The sequence below is a fragment of the Cordyceps fumosorosea genome (genome assembly GCF_001636725.1).
Source record: "Cordyceps fumosorosea ARSEF 2679 chromosome Unknown scaffold_11, whole genome shotgun sequence".
NCBI lineage: Eukaryota > Fungi > Ascomycota > Sordariomycetes > Hypocreales > Cordycipitaceae > Cordyceps > Cordyceps fumosorosea.
Genome location: NW_017387311.1, coordinates 619,816 through 636,954, shown reverse-complemented (window position 1 = coordinate 636,954; position 17,139 = coordinate 619,816). Strand labels below are relative to the sequence as shown.

The 17,139-nt window shown below is 54.5% G+C and overlaps 7 protein-coding genes across 7 annotated transcripts; 3 read left to right on the top strand and 4 right to left on the bottom strand.

Moving 5' to 3' along the window:
* Positions 1 to 635: 635 nt before the first annotated feature.
* ISF_04995 (Pyrrolo-quinoline quinone) lies at positions 636 to 5,398 on the top strand (the record flags this gene model as incomplete). The annotated part of the gene is made up of 2 exons (XM_018848600.1): positions 636 to 757; positions 844 to 5,398. The coding sequence occupies 2 exons, from the start codon at positions 636 to 638 to the stop codon at positions 5,396 to 5,398; spliced, it is 4,677 nt and encodes a 1,558-aa protein (XP_018704326.1).
* Positions 5,399 to 5,791: 393 nt separating this feature from the next.
* ISF_04994 (hypothetical protein) lies at positions 5,792 to 7,158 on the bottom strand (the record flags this gene model as incomplete). The annotated part of the gene is made up of 2 exons (XM_018848599.1): positions 5,792 to 6,407; positions 6,464 to 7,158. The coding sequence occupies 2 exons, from the start codon at positions 7,156 to 7,158 to the stop codon at positions 5,792 to 5,794; spliced, it is 1,311 nt and encodes a 436-aa protein (XP_018704325.1).
* A 1,304-nt stretch (positions 7,159 to 8,462) lies between these two features.
* On the bottom strand, positions 8,463 to 8,918 carry ISF_04993 (hypothetical protein; the record flags this gene model as incomplete). Its single annotated transcript, XM_018848598.1, has 1 exon — positions 8,463 to 8,918. The coding sequence occupies one exon, from the start codon at positions 8,916 to 8,918 to the stop codon at positions 8,463 to 8,465; it is 456 nt and encodes a 151-aa protein (XP_018704324.1).
* A 658-nt stretch (positions 8,919 to 9,576) lies between these two features.
* ISF_04992 (hypothetical protein) lies at positions 9,577 to 10,014 on the bottom strand (the record flags this gene model as incomplete). The annotated part of the gene is made up of 1 exon (XM_018848597.1): positions 9,577 to 10,014. One exon carries the CDS (start codon positions 10,012 to 10,014, stop codon positions 9,577 to 9,579), a length of 438 nt encoding a protein of 145 aa, XP_018704323.1.
* A 651-nt stretch (positions 10,015 to 10,665) lies between these two features.
* Positions 10,666 to 11,214, top strand: ISF_04991 (hypothetical protein; the record flags this gene model as incomplete). Its single annotated transcript, XM_018848596.1, has 1 exon — positions 10,666 to 11,214. The coding sequence occupies one exon, from the start codon at positions 10,666 to 10,668 to the stop codon at positions 11,212 to 11,214; it is 549 nt and encodes a 182-aa protein (XP_018704322.1).
* Positions 11,215 to 12,680: 1,466 nt separating this feature from the next.
* ISF_04990 (hypothetical protein) lies at positions 12,681 to 13,262 on the top strand (the record flags this gene model as incomplete). Its single annotated transcript, XM_018848595.1, has 1 exon — positions 12,681 to 13,262. The coding sequence occupies one exon, from the start codon at positions 12,681 to 12,683 to the stop codon at positions 13,260 to 13,262; it is 582 nt and encodes a 193-aa protein (XP_018704321.1).
* A 1,000-nt stretch (positions 13,263 to 14,262) lies between these two features.
* On the bottom strand, positions 14,263 to 15,147 carry ISF_04989 (hypothetical protein; the record flags this gene model as incomplete). Its single annotated transcript, XM_018848594.1, has 1 exon — positions 14,263 to 15,147. One exon carries the CDS (start codon positions 15,145 to 15,147, stop codon positions 14,263 to 14,265), a length of 885 nt encoding a protein of 294 aa, XP_018704320.1.
* Positions 15,148 to 17,139: the final 1,992 nt, after the last annotated feature.

Here is a 17,139-nt window from a genome sequence, read left to right as displayed (position 1 = left end):
CCACCATCACAACCATCACCAACAATCACAATCCCCCCCCGCCATGTACCCAATTTCCCGACGAAGTCTTCGTCGCCAGCCCAATGCTACCCACCATCATCGGCCGCCCGGCATGCCCGCCGAGAGACAACGCACCGCCCCGCTGGGTGCCCTGGTACGTACCTGTCTAGCTGGCTGGGCCCTCTGTTTGACGCCTCGAGCAGCACAGACAGGCTGGCTGCCAGCCCCGTCCAGCAAGACATGGGATACATGGGATTACCCTGTCACCACCATTGAAGCCGCTGTCTGCTTGGACCAGCTATTGCTGGTACGAGGCCCCCACCACCCTTCCCACGTTTTCTTGGCTCACTCTGCTAACTTTGCGGTTCTGAAGTCTCCTCGATGGGGCCGCCCATCAACCACGGACCATGGTCTCTGGCCTACCCACCGCCGAGCGCTCGACCGGCCGGATCGCATATTAGTATGCTCTCCCCTGTGCCGCAATCCCGGGCCCTGCCTCACTCGGTTCCCAATTGATACTCTCGTTTGTCTTCGTTTTCGTCGTGGTCAATTGACCTTCGCTGCTTGCCATTGACTGCACCGCCGTGTCTTGTCCTTCGACATAGGCGCGTCCCTTAGACTGCAGCATCGTCACCATGAGATCCCTCGGCGCATGGCTTCTTGCTGGAGCCGCTGGCCTCGCCGGCCTTGCCAACGGCCTGGCTAGCACTGATACCATTACCTGGGGTGGTGATAACTCCAGAGCTGGTTACCAGACGTAAGTTCAATGCGACGGCGTATTATTTCCACTCTCGTTTGCGCCGCAACGCACAATGGCGCATTGCTCTAATCGCAAATCTCTAGCAACCACAACATGGATCCGTCCGTCGTCGGCAGCAATCAGTTCGGCCAAGTCTTCAAAGTTCTTTTACCCGGCAACTATGGCGGTGCCGCCGAACAAATCTTTTCTCAGCCTCTCGTTTACACTCCCAAGAATGGCACCACTCAATACGTTTACTGGGCCACCACCCAAAACAATCTATACAAGATGAACGCCAAAACTGGTGAAATCGTCGCCCAGCGCAATCTTCACATTCCCTTTCTCACCGCCGACCTCGATGGATGCGTCGACATCAACCCCAACATTGGCATCACCGCCACCGGCGTCATCGACCCCGATACTGAGACCCTTTACCTCACAGCCAAGACTTATCTCGACCAAACAGTCCTCAACACGGCCCAGGGCCGTCCGGCCGGCCGTTACTACGTCCACGCCATTGATGTCAACGACCTGACCGAGCGCCCTAACTTCCCCCTCAACTTGGAAAATATCAAGGCCACCAACAACCCGGACCGTATCTTTACCGGCGGAATCCACCATCAGCGCCCTGGCCTGCTTCACGTTGGCGACTACATATATGCTGGTTTCGCATCCCACTGCGTCCAGTACAACTTCAGCGGTTGGATCATTGGCTGGCACAAGACCACCGGCAAAATTGTCGAGAGCTGGGCTACCGAAGGCGCGAATGTCCCCATCACAACCAAGGGTGGTGGTGTTTGGATGTCCGGTGGTGGTCTTGCCTCTGACAATGCTGGCTCCATCTTCTTCGCGACCGGTAACGGATACGCTTCGCAGCTCTCCACCATCCCCGTCAAGGGCTTCGAGCCCCCTACCTCCCAGGAAGAGTCTGCTGTTCACATGACCCTTCAGGCCGATGGTAGCCTCAAGATTGTCGACTTCTTCATGCCCTGGGAGAAGCAGGCCCTCGACGGTGCCGACAAGGATCTTGGCTGCTCTCCGCTCGAGCTTCTGCCTCCAGAGTTTGGCTGCGGCGACATCAAGCGCGTTGGCGTTATTACCGGCAAGAGTGGCAAGACATACTGGCTGAACATGGACAACCTCGGTGGTTATCGCAACGGTCCTGACAATCGCGATGCTGTCATCCAGGTCTACCAAAACGACAACTCGGTTTACGCTGGTGCCGGCGTCTACCCTCTGGAGGGAGGCTACGTTTACATCAACGTTATTCAGCATCCCTCCAACATCTTCAAGTACTCATGCGTCAATGGCGTTCTGACCTTTCCCAAGGTAGCTACCACGGCCGAAACCAACGCTTATATTCTCGGTGTTAGCCATGGTACCACGACCTCGCTCAATGGTCAACCTGGTACCGGTCTTTTCTGGGTTACTGACGTCCAGGGTCTCGGCCTTCGGATTTACAATGCTGTTCCTTCAGGTGGCACGATGACCATGATCAACTCGTTCAGCATTCCTGGTGTCAACAAGTTTACCCGCCCAGTTTTCGGAGATGGGCTTGTCTACATCGGAACCAACCAGGGCTACGTTTACGCATATGGTTCGCCTGTTAACGCGCCTCTCAACTGTACCTCGCCTACCGACTTCGGTAAAGCCGACATCAAGTCCAACAGCACCAGCAAGCAAGTGACTTGCACTGCCAACATCGATGTTTCCGTTACTGGTATCGACCTCAGCGACACTAGGGACTTTGCTCTCGTTACTCCTCCTGCTGTACCATTCAACGTTGCCAAGGGCAGCTCTTTCAAGGTCTCTGCTACCTTCTCGCCCAGCAAAGTTGGCCTCTTGTCCGCCGATATTGTTGTCAACACCACCAACTCAGTCACCGGATACAGTCTCAATAGCCATGCCCGCCTGACCGGCACTGGCGAGAGTACCTCTCCCCTTCTCGACGTCTCCCCCAACACCGTCACGTTTGATGCTGTCGTCGTTGGTGAAGATCCCAATGGTGTCCAGCAGCAGTTCCTCATCAACAATCTGGGTAACTCCAAGCTCACCATCCAGCAGGTTCAGTACTCTGCCAACAACGCTAGTGGACCCTCATCGACTTGGGATGGCAACGGCGATCTGGTTGTTGGACAGTTCACTGTCAAGAACATTCCTACCACTCTCGACGGTCACAATACCTCCTCTGTCACCGTCATCTTTGACTCGTCTAAGAGCGGCACCTACTCTGGCTTCCTCAAGTTTATCTCAGATGGCGGTACCAAGTCCGTTTCTCTGGCTGCTTCCGCCGGCCCTGCCGCCAAAGCGGTGCTTGAGTTCCAGACTGTTGATGGGCAAGGTTGGGTGCAATACGTCAAGGACAAGCCGTTCGACTTTGGCAACGTTACCGAGAACCGATCTCGCCCTCTCAAGTTCCGTATTACCAACGGAGCGCCCTCTGGTGGTGTCAAACTCTCGCTCACCGTCTCCAAGCCTCCCTTCGGAGTTGACGGTCTCATCAAGGCTGCCAACCAAGTAGACCTCGCCGAGGGAACCTCCCTGGCTCCGGGAGAGAGCGGTACCGCTGTCCTTACTTGTGCCGCCCCCAAGACCCAGTGGAACGTCGACCCTACGAACGGGACTGCCACCTGGACCCTCAACACGAATGACCCGGACCTGGGTAAGCAGTTTATTCAGTTCTACTGTACTGCGGTTTCTGAGCAGGCACCTCCTTTGCTTGGTAATGGCCTGGGCCAGTACCGTTATAAGGGATGTTTCCTCGAGAACAACCCTGGCCGCCAGCTTCAGACCCAGCTCTACGGTAATGACAACAACACCAACGCCATGTGTATTGCTGCCTGTGCCGCCGGCAAATACCTCTACTGTGGTACCCAATATCACCGTGAATGCTGGGCTGGCAACTATATTCCTGTTAAACAGGTAGATGAGCGCAACTGCAACTTTGACTGCTCCGGTGACTTGAACCAGATTTGCGGCGGCAATGGTGACGGTACTGCTTCCTACATTTCGCTCTTCGTTGACTCTACTGGCAAGGAGACTGGACCCCCTACCGCTCCTAGCGTGAATCCCGGTGTGAGCGGCTACACCAGCATTGGATGCTACACGGAGGCTACCAACGGTCGTGCGCTCCCCAACGGGGTTGGCATTGCCACAAAGACGGTGAAGAGCTGCGTGGATGCTTGCAAGGTTAGCAAGTACACCTACGCCGGTCTCGAATATGGAGGTGAATGTTGGTGTGGTAACGCTTTCTCTGCCGGTTCTGTTCCTGCGCCCATTTCTGATTGCAACATGGTGTGCAACGACAATGGCACCGAATTCTGTGGTGCCGGCTCCCGCTTGAATGTGTATCAGCTTGGCAGCGGTAGCACCTCATCTACTTCCTCTATTGTTTCGACAGCTGGAACATCCGCCACTGCGTCCAACGGCAATGTCACTGTTGCCTCGAGCACGACGACCACGACCACGACAACGACGACCTCGAGCAGCAGCCCTACGCCCACTGGTCCCGCCAGAAAGTCCGTTGTTAGCCAGAACTGGGCGCTTCAGGGCTGCTGGACCGAGGCCACCAACAAGCGGGCCCTGTCCGACAAAACATACGCTGATGATACGATGACCCTTGAGTCTTGTGCCGCGTTCTGCAAGGGCTACACTTACTTTGGTGTAGAGTATGGACGGGAATGCTACTGCGGTAACCAGATCAACGATGGTTCCGTTCAGGCCAAGCAGGCAGATTGCTCCTTTACCTGCCCAGGTGACGGCTCGGAGTACTGTGGCGCTGGAAACCGTCTTGAATTTTACAAGTACTCCCCGCCCAATGTGACTGACTACAATTTCCCGCCGGACAGCTCGTCGAGCACATCAAGCACCACGCCTACGACAACGTCCACCTCTAGCAGCACAACCACTGCTATCACCACAAGCACCACCAGCACCACCAGCACCACCACCAGCCCCTCGAGCACCTCCAGCCCCTCGAGCACCTCCAGCCCCTCGAGCACCTCCAGCACCTCCAGCACCTCCAGCACCACCAGCACTTCCAGCACCACCGGCCCCTCCAGCACTTTATCTAGCAGTGGCAGCTCTAGCAGTGTCACGTCTAGCAGCTCTACGTCAAGCTCGACTACTCCCAGCTCAACGACTTCTACTTCAAGTGTGACCACGTCTTCTACGTCCACGACGACTGCGAAGCCATCCACAACAACCACCACCACCACTACCAGCTCCTCGACCAGCTCCAGCACTACGACCTCCGCAAAGCCCACATCAACTACGCCTGTCATTAGCCAAGGCAACGCCAACTACACCTACTACGGCTGCTTCTCCGAGCCTAACAAGGGTCGCCTCCTTTCTAACCAGGTCTACAACAATGCGACCGACATGACGATTGAGAAGTGCTTACAAAAGTGCGACGCGGCTCAGGCCGGCTACAACTTTGCTGGTGTTGAGTATGGACAAGAGTGTTGGTGCGGCACATCGCTGCGATTGGACGGAGGCCAGTCTGCCAGTCAGCCGGGCATGAATGTCACGGGCTCTGACTGCAAATTCCTGTGCCCTGGCAACAAGACTGAATACTGTGGTGCCGGAGTCCGACTGAGTACATACGTGCTTAAGTCATGGCTCCAAAAGCAGAGCCAGCCAGTCAAGCTCAAATATTAAGAGCTAGCTCCGGCGGTGGTTGGCCAGTCTTTCGAATCTAGCCTTCATTTACACACGGCTGCCAGTCTTTGCTGAATCAGCCCCAGACCATTTTTTACTGAACGATCCATCCTCGACATTAGAGGTCCGCGATATCTTATTTAATATAGAAACGGCATTTGTGCATGGGGGAATAAACAGATAAAATATCCTGGAAGCGCGTCACGGTGGGGTATGCCTTGACTTGTACAAAAGAAATAAATATTTGCTCCCGTCGAGAAACGGGTGAAATTAATAGAGTTACATGTTATATATTATCGTCAAGTTGTTCATACATACTATCGCTAAATAGATCCCCGACAACGCTAGCCAAACCAGCGCCAAATGTCAAAATGTATCATTTCTTGTAGAGGACTAGGCCGCTAACGAAGACTCCTCCACATGAGTAGACACTTGAGATTCACTGAATAAATACGGCTGTGGTTGCTCTCGTGTCCGCGCGCGCCCATCCTCCAACTCCCGGCCGACGCGGCGGGCAAAGTTGTCCTCGTCCGTCATGGCGACGCCCTCCGAGCGGGAGCCCAGGATGGCCGCGAGCCGGGCGGCCTTGGCCCCGCCCGGGCGCTCCATGAGCTCCGCGAGCGCCGGCCCGACGGCGCGCGCGAACTGCTCGCCGTACAGCTCCTCGCCGTAGCGCAGCCCAGCGACGGCGACGGGCAGCGGTACGCGCGACAGCGCGGGGAGGTCGGAGAGCGTGAGGCCGGCGAACGCGGCGGACCAGCCGGTCGGGCGGATGGTGACGGAGCCGTCGGTGTTGGTGGTGGCGGCGCTGTAGTCGGGCGGCGCGTCGTCGTCGGCCGGGGAGGGCACGCTGTAGCCGGGGGGCGGGCGGTCGAGACAGGCGGGCGCGACGTGGAAGGAGTCGGGTAGGCAGCGGACGGAGGCGGCGAGGTGGGGGTCGTCGCCGAGGATGAGGGGGATGGCGGCGTCGATGGCGGATCGGGCGCGGAGGGCCTCGGCGAGGGAGCTTCTGACGGATTTGTAAGTAATGGGGCCGGGGACAACGACGAGGTGGAGGAAGCGCACATTTGGAGGATGGTGAGGAGCTTGGAGAGGAGGTGCTCCACGCGGTCGATGCGCTCGCTCGCGGCGAGGAGGACCGGCGCGTGGGCCGCGGCCACGTCGGAGATGCGCGCGGCGGCCGCGGCGGCGTCCCGGACCACGTCGACCAGCGAGTCGCCAGCAACGGAGACGGAGGAGATGGCCTCGGCGAGGAGTACGACGACGGCGTCGACGTCGACAAGGGCGCGCCGGTCCGGGTGCGGCAGCAGATCGGGGGCGGCCTCGACGCGGCGCAGCCACTTGTAGGCGAGCTGGACGGTGAGTTTGAGCGAGGTGAGGCTGGCGCGGAGGGCGCGCAGGCCGGCGGTGGCGCCGCGCGGGGCGACGTTGATGTCCTGCGCGTCGTGGCAGGTGCGGTGGGAGGCGGCAACGAGGCCGATGAGGGCGGTGGCGAGCGAGGGTGGGAGGGTGTCGTCGAGAGGCGGTTCCGAAGGTGGTGGTGTTCGGACGGGGGAGGGGGAGGATGTGCGACGTGGGCGGCGGCGGGAAGGGGAGGGGCCGAGGCCGTGATGAGCTTCGAGGATGATGCCGCAGGGAAGGGCAAGGGGCCCGGGAGGCGGTGACGGCAAGGGTTGACGGGAGGAGGAGGAGGGGGCGGCGTCGGAGCGGCCGCGTATGGTACGGATGAGGGCCTGCGCGGCGGCGACGGCGACGGCCATGATGCGCAGCGAGGACTGCTGCGAAGTCTCAACAAATAGGATTGTCTCGGGGAGAAGATTTGATAAAAGCTATGGGAAAGGAAACGAGTCTATTCGGGTCAAATACACTTGAGATATAACACAAAGAAAACGTGGGATGGGGTGCTGGTAGTCAAGCATATGCACGGATGAGACATGATCGTCTGCGATGGTGGTGTGGGGTGAGCGCTGACGAGTTTGGGATGTTTAGTTGAATAGATTGCATTTTTATTGTTTCTTTTCTCTTGCTCCCTTTTTGCCCAACCATTACGTGGACAGGAGGAGGAGATGCATGCGCCGCCACGGGCGCCAGTTGGGGCTTGCTTCTAGGCTTGGTCGGCCAAGACAGCTGCAGCCTCGTGGATCAAAGCACGCAGCAGAAGGATGGGTATGAGGGGCTTGCGGGAGATATGCCGTGAGGATGGCATGTCGGGCTTCTTGGAGGTCAGGGCTTTAAATCAAGTTACCAAGTACTTGGCTAAGCTGAGAGGGGGCGAGTTGCTCATCCATGTCTCACTGCACAGAAGGAAGGCCACGTGGGTTTAGCTGCAAATCCATGTATGCGGGGGAGGAAAACAAGCAAAAAGACTTGGCTCCGGGAAAGGCTTCCTTGCCCACAACCTTGTTTATTGCGTGTCGTGGCCTCCTACCTGATCCGTCAATGTCATGCTGCCCAGCCCAGTCTGACTGTACAAGCCGTGAACACACTCGTAGCACAAGTACGCGCGAAATGGACTTTGCATCTATTTGCTTCTTTCAGAGTGGGAGAACTGGGCTTCTGTTTTTGTTGGCTTTGAACATGGTCTCGGCCGTGACGACGGCGCGCCTTGGCCATGGCGAGGGTACTTTACCCGCCGCCAGCCGGTGCGCTGGGTGACTCACGCAAGGAAATCAGCATAATAAAGGACGCTCGCAACGTGGAAAGTAAGTTTCTTGTATTACGGCTCCATGGATCTATGTGAAGCTCCGCGGATATTCTGACTGTCGAGATGCATCGTATATTCAATGTCGCTTGTAACACACTGGTTTAGGGGCCGTCTCCAGGATGAAGCGTCGGGCTGCAGTCGCCATGCATGCCGCTCCAGGGTCCCTCCCTTGATCCCAATTCTCGATGGACGAGTTGAACGACTGTCTACCTCGTCAACTGTGTGTACGGGGTGTCGTCCATTCGAGCCACTTTCCCTCCCGCCTCGATCGAACTGACATACTCAATCACAAACTTAACAACGTCCGTCCATGCAGTACTCTCACCAACAGAATCCCGGCATCACTCTCTCTTTCCCTCATTAAGCGCCTCGCTTGGTCGGCAGCGGCTCCCACCACGGCCGCATCACGATCGCCCCCTCCCGGACCAGCAAGTCCGCCACCGCAACACACCACGTCGTGATGTCCGGGTGCCTCGGCCCGTCGTCCTTGTCCTTTCTCTCCTCGTCCTTTCTCTCCTCGTCCTTTCTCTCCTTTTCCTTTCTCTCCTCGTCCTTTCTCGTGTTTTCTTCCACGTACGCCGCGCACAACTGCCACGCCCCGCCGATCTCATCCCGCCGCATCGTGCCCAGCAACTTGCTCCCGGCGTACCGGGGGTGCCGGAACGGGCTCACCTCGACGTGCTCCTCGGCGTATCGCGGCGCCTCGCCCGTGCCGGCGAGGGTGAACATGGAGCCGCCGCCGTCGTGCTCGTGCTCGGCGAAGAGGGCGAGCTTCTCCCGGAAGAAGATGACCTGGTAGACCTGGCACTCTTCCATCTTGGATCGTTAGGTTTTTAGTTTTATGTGTGTGATCAAGTCAGGTTGCGCGCGGGGGCCGATGATGGGTTGAAGGACGTGCCTGATAGACGACCCCTTGCTTATTTATATCATGGCAATGCTGGCTGGTGACACGCTCTGAAAGGCGCTGTATGCGTCATGGGCATTGTTTTCTTCAGTGTCACGGCTCTGTCATTTGGGCACGCATTGTGTGTGAAGAGGTTTGGCTTGTAGCACCGCATCACTGCGCCCCTTCAGCTTCGCCCGGGCATGTCGTGGGGGAGGACAGGCTTCGCGCGTCTCGTGCTACGCAGCACCCGCTGTCGGGCTGCTTCTTTGCCTCAGGACCCTGAGAGTAGGGCATCCAGTTTCTTATGCTCATCGCCCGTCTTTGATGTTGAAAAGTGATGCTGGCCAGCATAGGGGGAGCTGCGTGGAATCATGCCGTCAACTCGCCACCAGGAAACCCTCAAGTACGGTAGGGTATTTACATAGACATGGGTGCCATGTTTACAAAATGATCCTCCTGCACATACCGCGCGAGCGAATGGTAAAGTACAAATTTGGTCAACAATTTAGCAAACTAACTAACATCTCTCAGCGATCTATCTTAGCAAACCAACCCGCACGCATCCTCCCACTCTACTCAGAGCAGCACTTAAGTACGCTCCCCCGGAACCCAAGGCCTCTTGAAGGCATCGGGATCGGCCAATTGCCTGTCTTTTCGCATCCGCTCCAGCAATTCGTCCCACGTGTCTCTGAGATTACCATCCTGAGGGACGGAGGCTTCCACTAGCTTCTGCCTGATTCCTTCCCATCTTTCAAGCCAGACTTTCTCCTCTCTGCCCAAGATGAAGTGAGTCATCGTATCTTTGATCGGCTTGCCTATGGTGCTGAAGTCGTCCTTGTTGAAGTCGTGCACTTCTTCGTCAATCTTGACTGGGCGACCAGCTTGGATGATGAACTTCTCGAATGGGCGCTCGGAAAGGGGACAGGGGTCCAGTATAACGGTCAGCGTCTCGACACCGTCTTTCGGGTTTTGATCGACGTAGACTCTGGGAGCCTGCGCCGAGAGTTCGGCGAATGGCGACGGCATCTTGAGCGTTTTGTAGAACAGAATTTGGACAGGATTTTTGGTTGGAGTCTCGGGGAGTGTGCTCTAAGTTGAAAGTGTTGATGCGGGAGCAGCAAAGAGACGGCTGGTTGGTCGACGTCTTATATAACCAGTCGTCTGGGAGAGTGTTTCTTTCATCCCGCCAGTTAATGGCAGCTGTCGTTTTTATTATCGCACATGATGCAACTTCTACAGCTTCAGTCTGGTGCACTGTCCAGCGAGTGACCAGGAGATAAGGCAACCCAGACAAGGGACATGGTCGGGCCAAGAGGAGAGGCCATGGACCGTGTGTCCTGGTGGTGTTTTGCGTCGATGGCCACAAAGCGCCTTCTCTTGTCCATTTTCCTCCGAAAGATATCAGAGACGGGTAAAAGGTTACTATAGCTAAAAAGAAGCAAGTTTGATGCCTAAACTCTGCGTCAAAGACATGGTACTACACAGCAGCACAAGGTGTTGTACACGGCGCCTGGCGTGACTGAGGATAGGACAAATCGGTTAGAACAAGCAGTCGGGCACGAACGCCTGAATAAATACTTCATAGTTCGTCTCTTCCTCGGCCCCCAAACTATCTCCCGACACTTACCGATTCCGCAACCCTTCAGTCCTCCCTGTCCTTCAACCAGCCAACCCAAGATGAAACCTACACCCATCACACAGGACATGACCGAAACGTCTACCTCCTCCTCCTCCTCGCGCTACTACAAGCTCTACATGCGCAAGAAGTTCGCCCCCGTCTTCCACATCGACGACCCTCAAGGCCGCATCCTCTTCATCTTCACCCTCTCCCGCAACGCGCCCCGCGCCATGATCCAGCGCTGGACCTACTCCGGCCTCGCCTACGCTTCCTGGGAGGACGACGCGCCCAACCCGCTCGCCCGCGAGACCACCGACGACGCCCTCTACGGCCTCGTCGAGGCCAAGCACGTGGAGGACAGGTGGTCCGAGCTGCGCCGGATCGTCAGCCTGTCGCCGGAGGACCTGGACCGGCACGACAGGGAGTGGCAGGAGTTCGTGGACGGTGAGGTGGAGGCGGAGCGCAAGAGGGGAAACAGGGGCGAAGAGGAGGCGCTGAGGACGGAGGTGATGATGAGGCACAATTTTGGGTGGCAGGGGCAGTTCTTCAAGAACTTGGCGTATGATAAGCTGGAGCTGCTGCTGAGGAAGGAGTTGCTGCGGACTTGAGGGTGTACTTGTGCAACAATAGGTGCCTGATCGTAGCTTTGACGGGCAGCAATGCAAGCGCCGGTGGGACTTTTTGCAAGTGGCGATTAGTTTATGCGTAACGGTCATGGAATTCTGACCTGAGTTGTCAATGAATGTATAGTGGTGTCCGTTACGAACTTGTTGCCCTATCGTGAGAGTATAGAGTGTATTCAGTTACTCAAAATTTTAACAATTATTGCTTTCTTTCTTTCGTCCCCTTTCTTACTAGTAGGCATTCCAGTTCGGACCGTCTCTCCATCTTTTACGTTGTCCTTTGTTACCCGTCTTCTTTAAGCGGTCGTCTCGAGGCGGCCAAGTAAGCCGGAGTTGCAAGAAACAACCACCGTATTCTAAATAGACTCTTCTTTGCACAACAATAGAAATCTGTGCAACATGGATATTAATTGATTCACCGCGTCATTTATGACCATGTGCTTCCCACACTCTTCTCGCATCGCTTTTCTAAGCCGGTGTAGGGACCTCCTTTCATGACCATACTTGGCTACTTGACTCGCACTGGGTGGCATCGGGCGCAGACCTCACTCCTATGCCAACAGAAAAAAAGCCATCGCTCATATTTCCTCAGCTTGGAAAAGCTCTACAGTATGGATAGCACACACGTCCACGCCCAAATCAGAGGCAGGGTAGGCCAGTCGTGGCAAATCAGTGCTGCAGTACTGGGCGTTGTCCGAGACAGCCAGACTACGGAAGCGAGGTCAGGCACATTACGGGAAGATACCCAGTTTCAAAGCTTGATTTCCAGAGTTGATGCTATATTTAGGAGTATTGGTGGACGCATCGCTTTATAAATGAGACTGCGCCTGGAATAGGGTGACTGTGTACTGCCACTTTAGTCTGCTCTGCTGGCTCGAATGCCACATAACAAGCACACCAATGGTGCATACGTGCACACTCCCACGTCATTGTATTTTTGTATTCCCAACATTTCTGACAATTGTTGTTTATTTCTTTCATCCCCTTGAATGGCCAACCTGGTGCATGGTCGCACAGTTACTCTATCCGACGTAGTGGATGTCGTGTCATCCACCCCTTCAGCGCTTAGGTACTGTTCAGCCATCATGACAGCATGTGAGAGCATCTGAAAATACACTATATTTAGTATATAATGACGCTTTTTATAGTATTTAATAACAGAGCATTGAAAAAATGGCCTCTCACAAGGCAGCCGAGCTGAGAGAGGCAGCCGGCGGTGTTGCCATTCCCATCGCCAATACAGCCAAGCCAAATGCTGCCTACAGACTTCATATTGAAAGCAAATAGCCATAAGAAAATAGAAGATGAAACCTCTTAGATTATTAACTGATGTAACAAAGGTCACTGGACTACTAACGCGTTTTGACCATATAAAAAGGAGCAGAACGACGCGTAAATTCGAACTCGACTTCTATATCTCCATGCCGCTTGCAACATCCACGACCACCGCAATGCCTAAACGAACCGCACAGCAGGTGCTTCACGACGAAGAAAGAGTGAAGGAAGAGAGGATGAAGGAGCTAGCTGAAAAGCTGGAAGGATTGAGCCCAGCTGAGCTGCAGGACTTCTTGCAGGATCTATACTCAAGTATGCAAGAAGACACCGAAAATCCCCACGGCGTATGGGTCAACAAAGAAAAATCCTACATCATCCTGGAGTTGTTTTATGAGGAAGGGTGCCGCCACATCAGGTACGATTACAAAACAGAGACACTGGCGGATGGTCCTAGAGCCCAGACGATTTACCGTCGGTGCCTGCCGCCCAAGCCCGGAGACCCAGTCGAATTTCTCGCCATGATTAGGCATGAGATGGTAGACTGTGTGAGCCTCATCTGCAAAGACGCCGCGAATGTGGTGAATGTCACGAACGCGCAGCAGTGCGTGGACACGGTCACCAGTTGCGTCTACGCCCTCTACGCCACTTCGGCGTCCATAACTTGTGAAGACGAGCCGTTCAAGTCCCACTGGAAAAAAACTCGAGGGTGGGAGCTCTCCTCCGCAGACGATTCTGGATGGCCGACCAATTTTGTGTAATGAGTGTCGTCAGAAAGAAGAAGAAGCCCGTCGGCAGCAACGGCCCTTCAGCTTTCCCGGAGCGCAAGACACGGAGGGGGGTGATTAATGGAGGAGGGGTTTGGGGTCAATGGAGGGGGTTCTTGACTGGATTTGCATTTTTACTTTGGAGACTGTCCGCTTCTCATTTCCTCATTCGCAGCAATAAATGCTACTCACCAGCTCATTGTTCCTGTGAAAAACCGTCTAGTGTAAGTGGTGGCCGCTTTACTGTATTGGTTCTTTTAGTAGAAGGAGAAGGACCCTTTATTCGTCTTTTTCTTCGTACTTGGTGTATATTACACCAGCTATTCCAAAGGACGATTTCTTTAAGGACCACTGTTGTCTTACTCTAGCAGACTCGGAGGACGAAGCTGAGAGGGGCGGCCAACAACCACTGCTGGCGAATTTACCACTGGGAGGAGGAACGCCGAGCTTTGTCGTATCATGACCTCGTTGACTTGAAAACTGCTTCTCGACGCTAGAAAAGTTCCCGAGCAGCGCCAAGGCCGTCTGATGGGGTCTATCTCATGCTATAACCAGTACATGCATATGGACCCGTTCAACGTGAGGAGTTCGTGATGGCAGGCTTTCTTTTCCTGGAGGCTGCGTGTATAGATCGACTGTACGGTGGTCCCATACAGCAATGTGTCGCTTTTATGTTTTGTACTCATCGTCTTCTTTCTCTTTTCATGTTTTTAAGAAATTCTCCCATCAGCAATCAATGTTCCTACTCAAGAAAGCCCAACCGCAACTTGTTCTTGTGCAGCACCATCCCCAGTGTAAGCGGCTGCCTCTTTGTCTTTTTTATTTGTTTATTTATTTTCATCTTTTTTGTAGGGCTTTTGTACTTTCCTTTCATGCGTAGCGAATGTCTGGAGCACCATTGGACGTGAAATGGGACTTCTCCGAGGACCACCGTTGGTCTGAACAGCTCCGAGGACAGCAAGGCACGTAAACCCGGAGCTCTCCTACCCAAAAATCAGAGGCCCCAGTCGATCTCCATGTCATCCGGGCCACCTTCTGAGCCAGAATCGTAGGTAATTTCGTCCACTTCGTATTTCTGCGTCTCGATCGTCGGCGCGCGCTCGCTGTTGACAGGCTTGCTTGGAGGCTCGCTGACGCCAGGCTTGACGACAGGTTTGACGACAGGCTCTGCCATGATTGACTCATCCGCATGTTCTTCAACCTGCTCCTCCTGTATCTCCCCTTCCTCTGGCTGCTCTTGCACCTCGTCCTCCTCATAGTCTACTTCATACTCCTCCTCCTCCTGCTCATGTCCCTGCTCCTCTTCCAGTTGGTCCTCTTCGATCTGCATTTCTTCCGACTGCTCTTCTTCCGACCGCTCTTCTTCCAGCTGCTCATCTTCTGTCTTCCCTTCTTCTGTCTTCTTTTCTTCTGTCTTCTTTTCTTCTGTCTGCTCCTCGTCCTGCTGCTGTGGCACATCCTCCGCCCCCTCCTCCACCTCCATCTCTTCCTCGTCGAGCGCCCCAAACGAGACCAGCTCCGTCTTACTATCGCCCTGCCAAAAGACCAGCTGCTTCTCGAGGAGCAGCTCCGTCACAGCACTCGCCCGGTTGCCTTTGCTCTCTGCATGCGCGGCCGGCGCCTCGCTCGTGCAGACGCGCCGGACGTGCTCGCGGTCCATCTGGAAGAACCAGCCAACCACCGTGGTGTTTCCCTCCACCGGCAGCTCCTGCACGGCCAGCTCCTTCACCTCCTCGGGCTCGGCGGCGTCGGCGCGGCGGTAGATGAAGAGTAGGATGGGAGCGTCAGGCCATTCCATCGCCAGGGCGTCTTCGCCGTCGTGCTTGGTGCGCCGCAAGGGCTGATACATCGGGTACTCGAGCGGTTCCGGGTCTTCCATGGTTGTTGTTTTCTTCAAGTTGACGGTGTGAGAAAGTCGGAATGTGAAAAGGATGAAATAGGGATTGATTTGGTGCTTTGTTATGGAGTTGGGGTTGTGCGCTGATTCTTTGCCAGAATTTTATTTCCCCTATGCGTCGTGTTGTGATACAAAGTGGTACAACGGGATGAACAATTTCAGAATGTCAAGGTGCATTTTTTTTAACAGCGTGATTATTTCGCTTTGTCTATGAAAATGTGGTAATCCAATACATAATGGTCAAATTGGCACACGGTCTGAATGTAAATAGCTTCTCCTTCCATTCCGCGTTGGCTCACGTCCTCGCTCCCGTGACGGACGCGACTCAGTGATGCCATGGGCGCGCGACGGGCGATAAGAGCCTCCGGATACCAGTCTTCCGGGTAAATTTCCTGTCATCTTTCTGGGTAAAAAGTTTTGCGAAAGATCCGTCGGTTTGCAGAATCTTTATCATGGCTGAGACTCATAAGCGCGCCTTTCAAGGTAGCTCCAGGCGCCTCCAGACCTGCTTCAACCCAGCCCAAAAATTCACCACCCTTCATGACCTCTCTCCCACCCACGTCAGCCAACTTGACGTAGCCCTCGGGCTTCTTGTCATCGAGGTTCAGGTTTCCTTCATATTTCACCCATTAAGTCCCTTCGCCGTCTTGAACGAAAACCTTGATGCCCACCTCATTGTAAGTGATCATGTTGATCCCGTACTGAATAGCCAGTGCCATTCTTCTCTGGTACTCGACCCCGTACACTTGGCACAGCAACTGCTCGAGCTCAGCTGAAGATTATAAGTGACGTTAGAACTCTTCCATTAAGCGAATGATTAATTTTGGTAGGGAGGTAGGTTACCAGGCGTCGGTCCAGGCGTCGGTCCAATATAGCCCTCCGTTTCGACCTCCCGCGCCAATATCGAACTTGAACACGTCTGTGAATGATGGGGAAGTTGGTTTTTGTTTTGGGTTTTGCAGGTTGAAAATAATTTATGCTCGGTTCTCAGCTTTTCATCTTCAATATGGAAGCGTGCTCCTCTTTCTACTTGAACAGTAGGCCGCAAGCACCGACGCCATCAGCACACGTCCCTGGTCTGTGCCGCCTTTCCTTCCTTATCATGACGTTTTACATGAGGAGGTAACTCTACAATTACCGCCGTCTCCTTTAATTACAAGCCCTCACTGCATACGAAAGCACAGCCCAACATTGGCCTTGATAACCGACGAGCCTCCCCCCCCCCTTCTTCCGACTGGCGAATCGCGCTGTGCGTCGTTGTGGCCTGTTTCTAAGTAACGGGAAAAGGTTCCAGGACAGCTTTGGCCTATAACATTCAACGAGACACAGATACCACTCCCATGAAATCTTCCGCTATGGCCTACGCTTCCTCTAGAGTCTGCACTGGGGCAAGCCCCCAAGCCCCAGACTGGTACATCGACTCTTTTCACACGAGAACATTGCAATCTATAGCTGAAGTTTTGTCCCAATTCTTCTTCTATCATCCATTTCATTCTCTTCCTTCCCATACCCTTGCTGTTTTCGCAGACATGGGCACAGATGGAATAGTCGAAAGAGGCTACGTTTTCAACAGCGCCGCGTGAGATGTCCAGTTCGCACGCAGGTAAACGCTCACGTCGCCCAATAGTATAAACTTAGCAATTCCGAAGTACAAAATTGAAAAAGCCTCCATTGCACTATAAGTAGGATCTCAATATGCAAAACACCATACATACAAACAACCTTCCCAAGAAAAGACGCACTCGCCCACACCTCGTTCAAAGACAAAAACAATCAAGCAGTCAATTTCCACAGAAAATCCATGCCAAGATGAAATCCAGCTTCTCTGTGACAACTCTCAGGCAGTAATCTGCACGCTAGTCTCTTGAAAATCCTCGTTAAACTAGGAGAAGCAACAAAAGAGAGCCCTGAGCCAGGAACGTTCCTTCTCTGGGTCGGCCAACTTTGGATCGGCCAACTCGTAATGGGGCATAA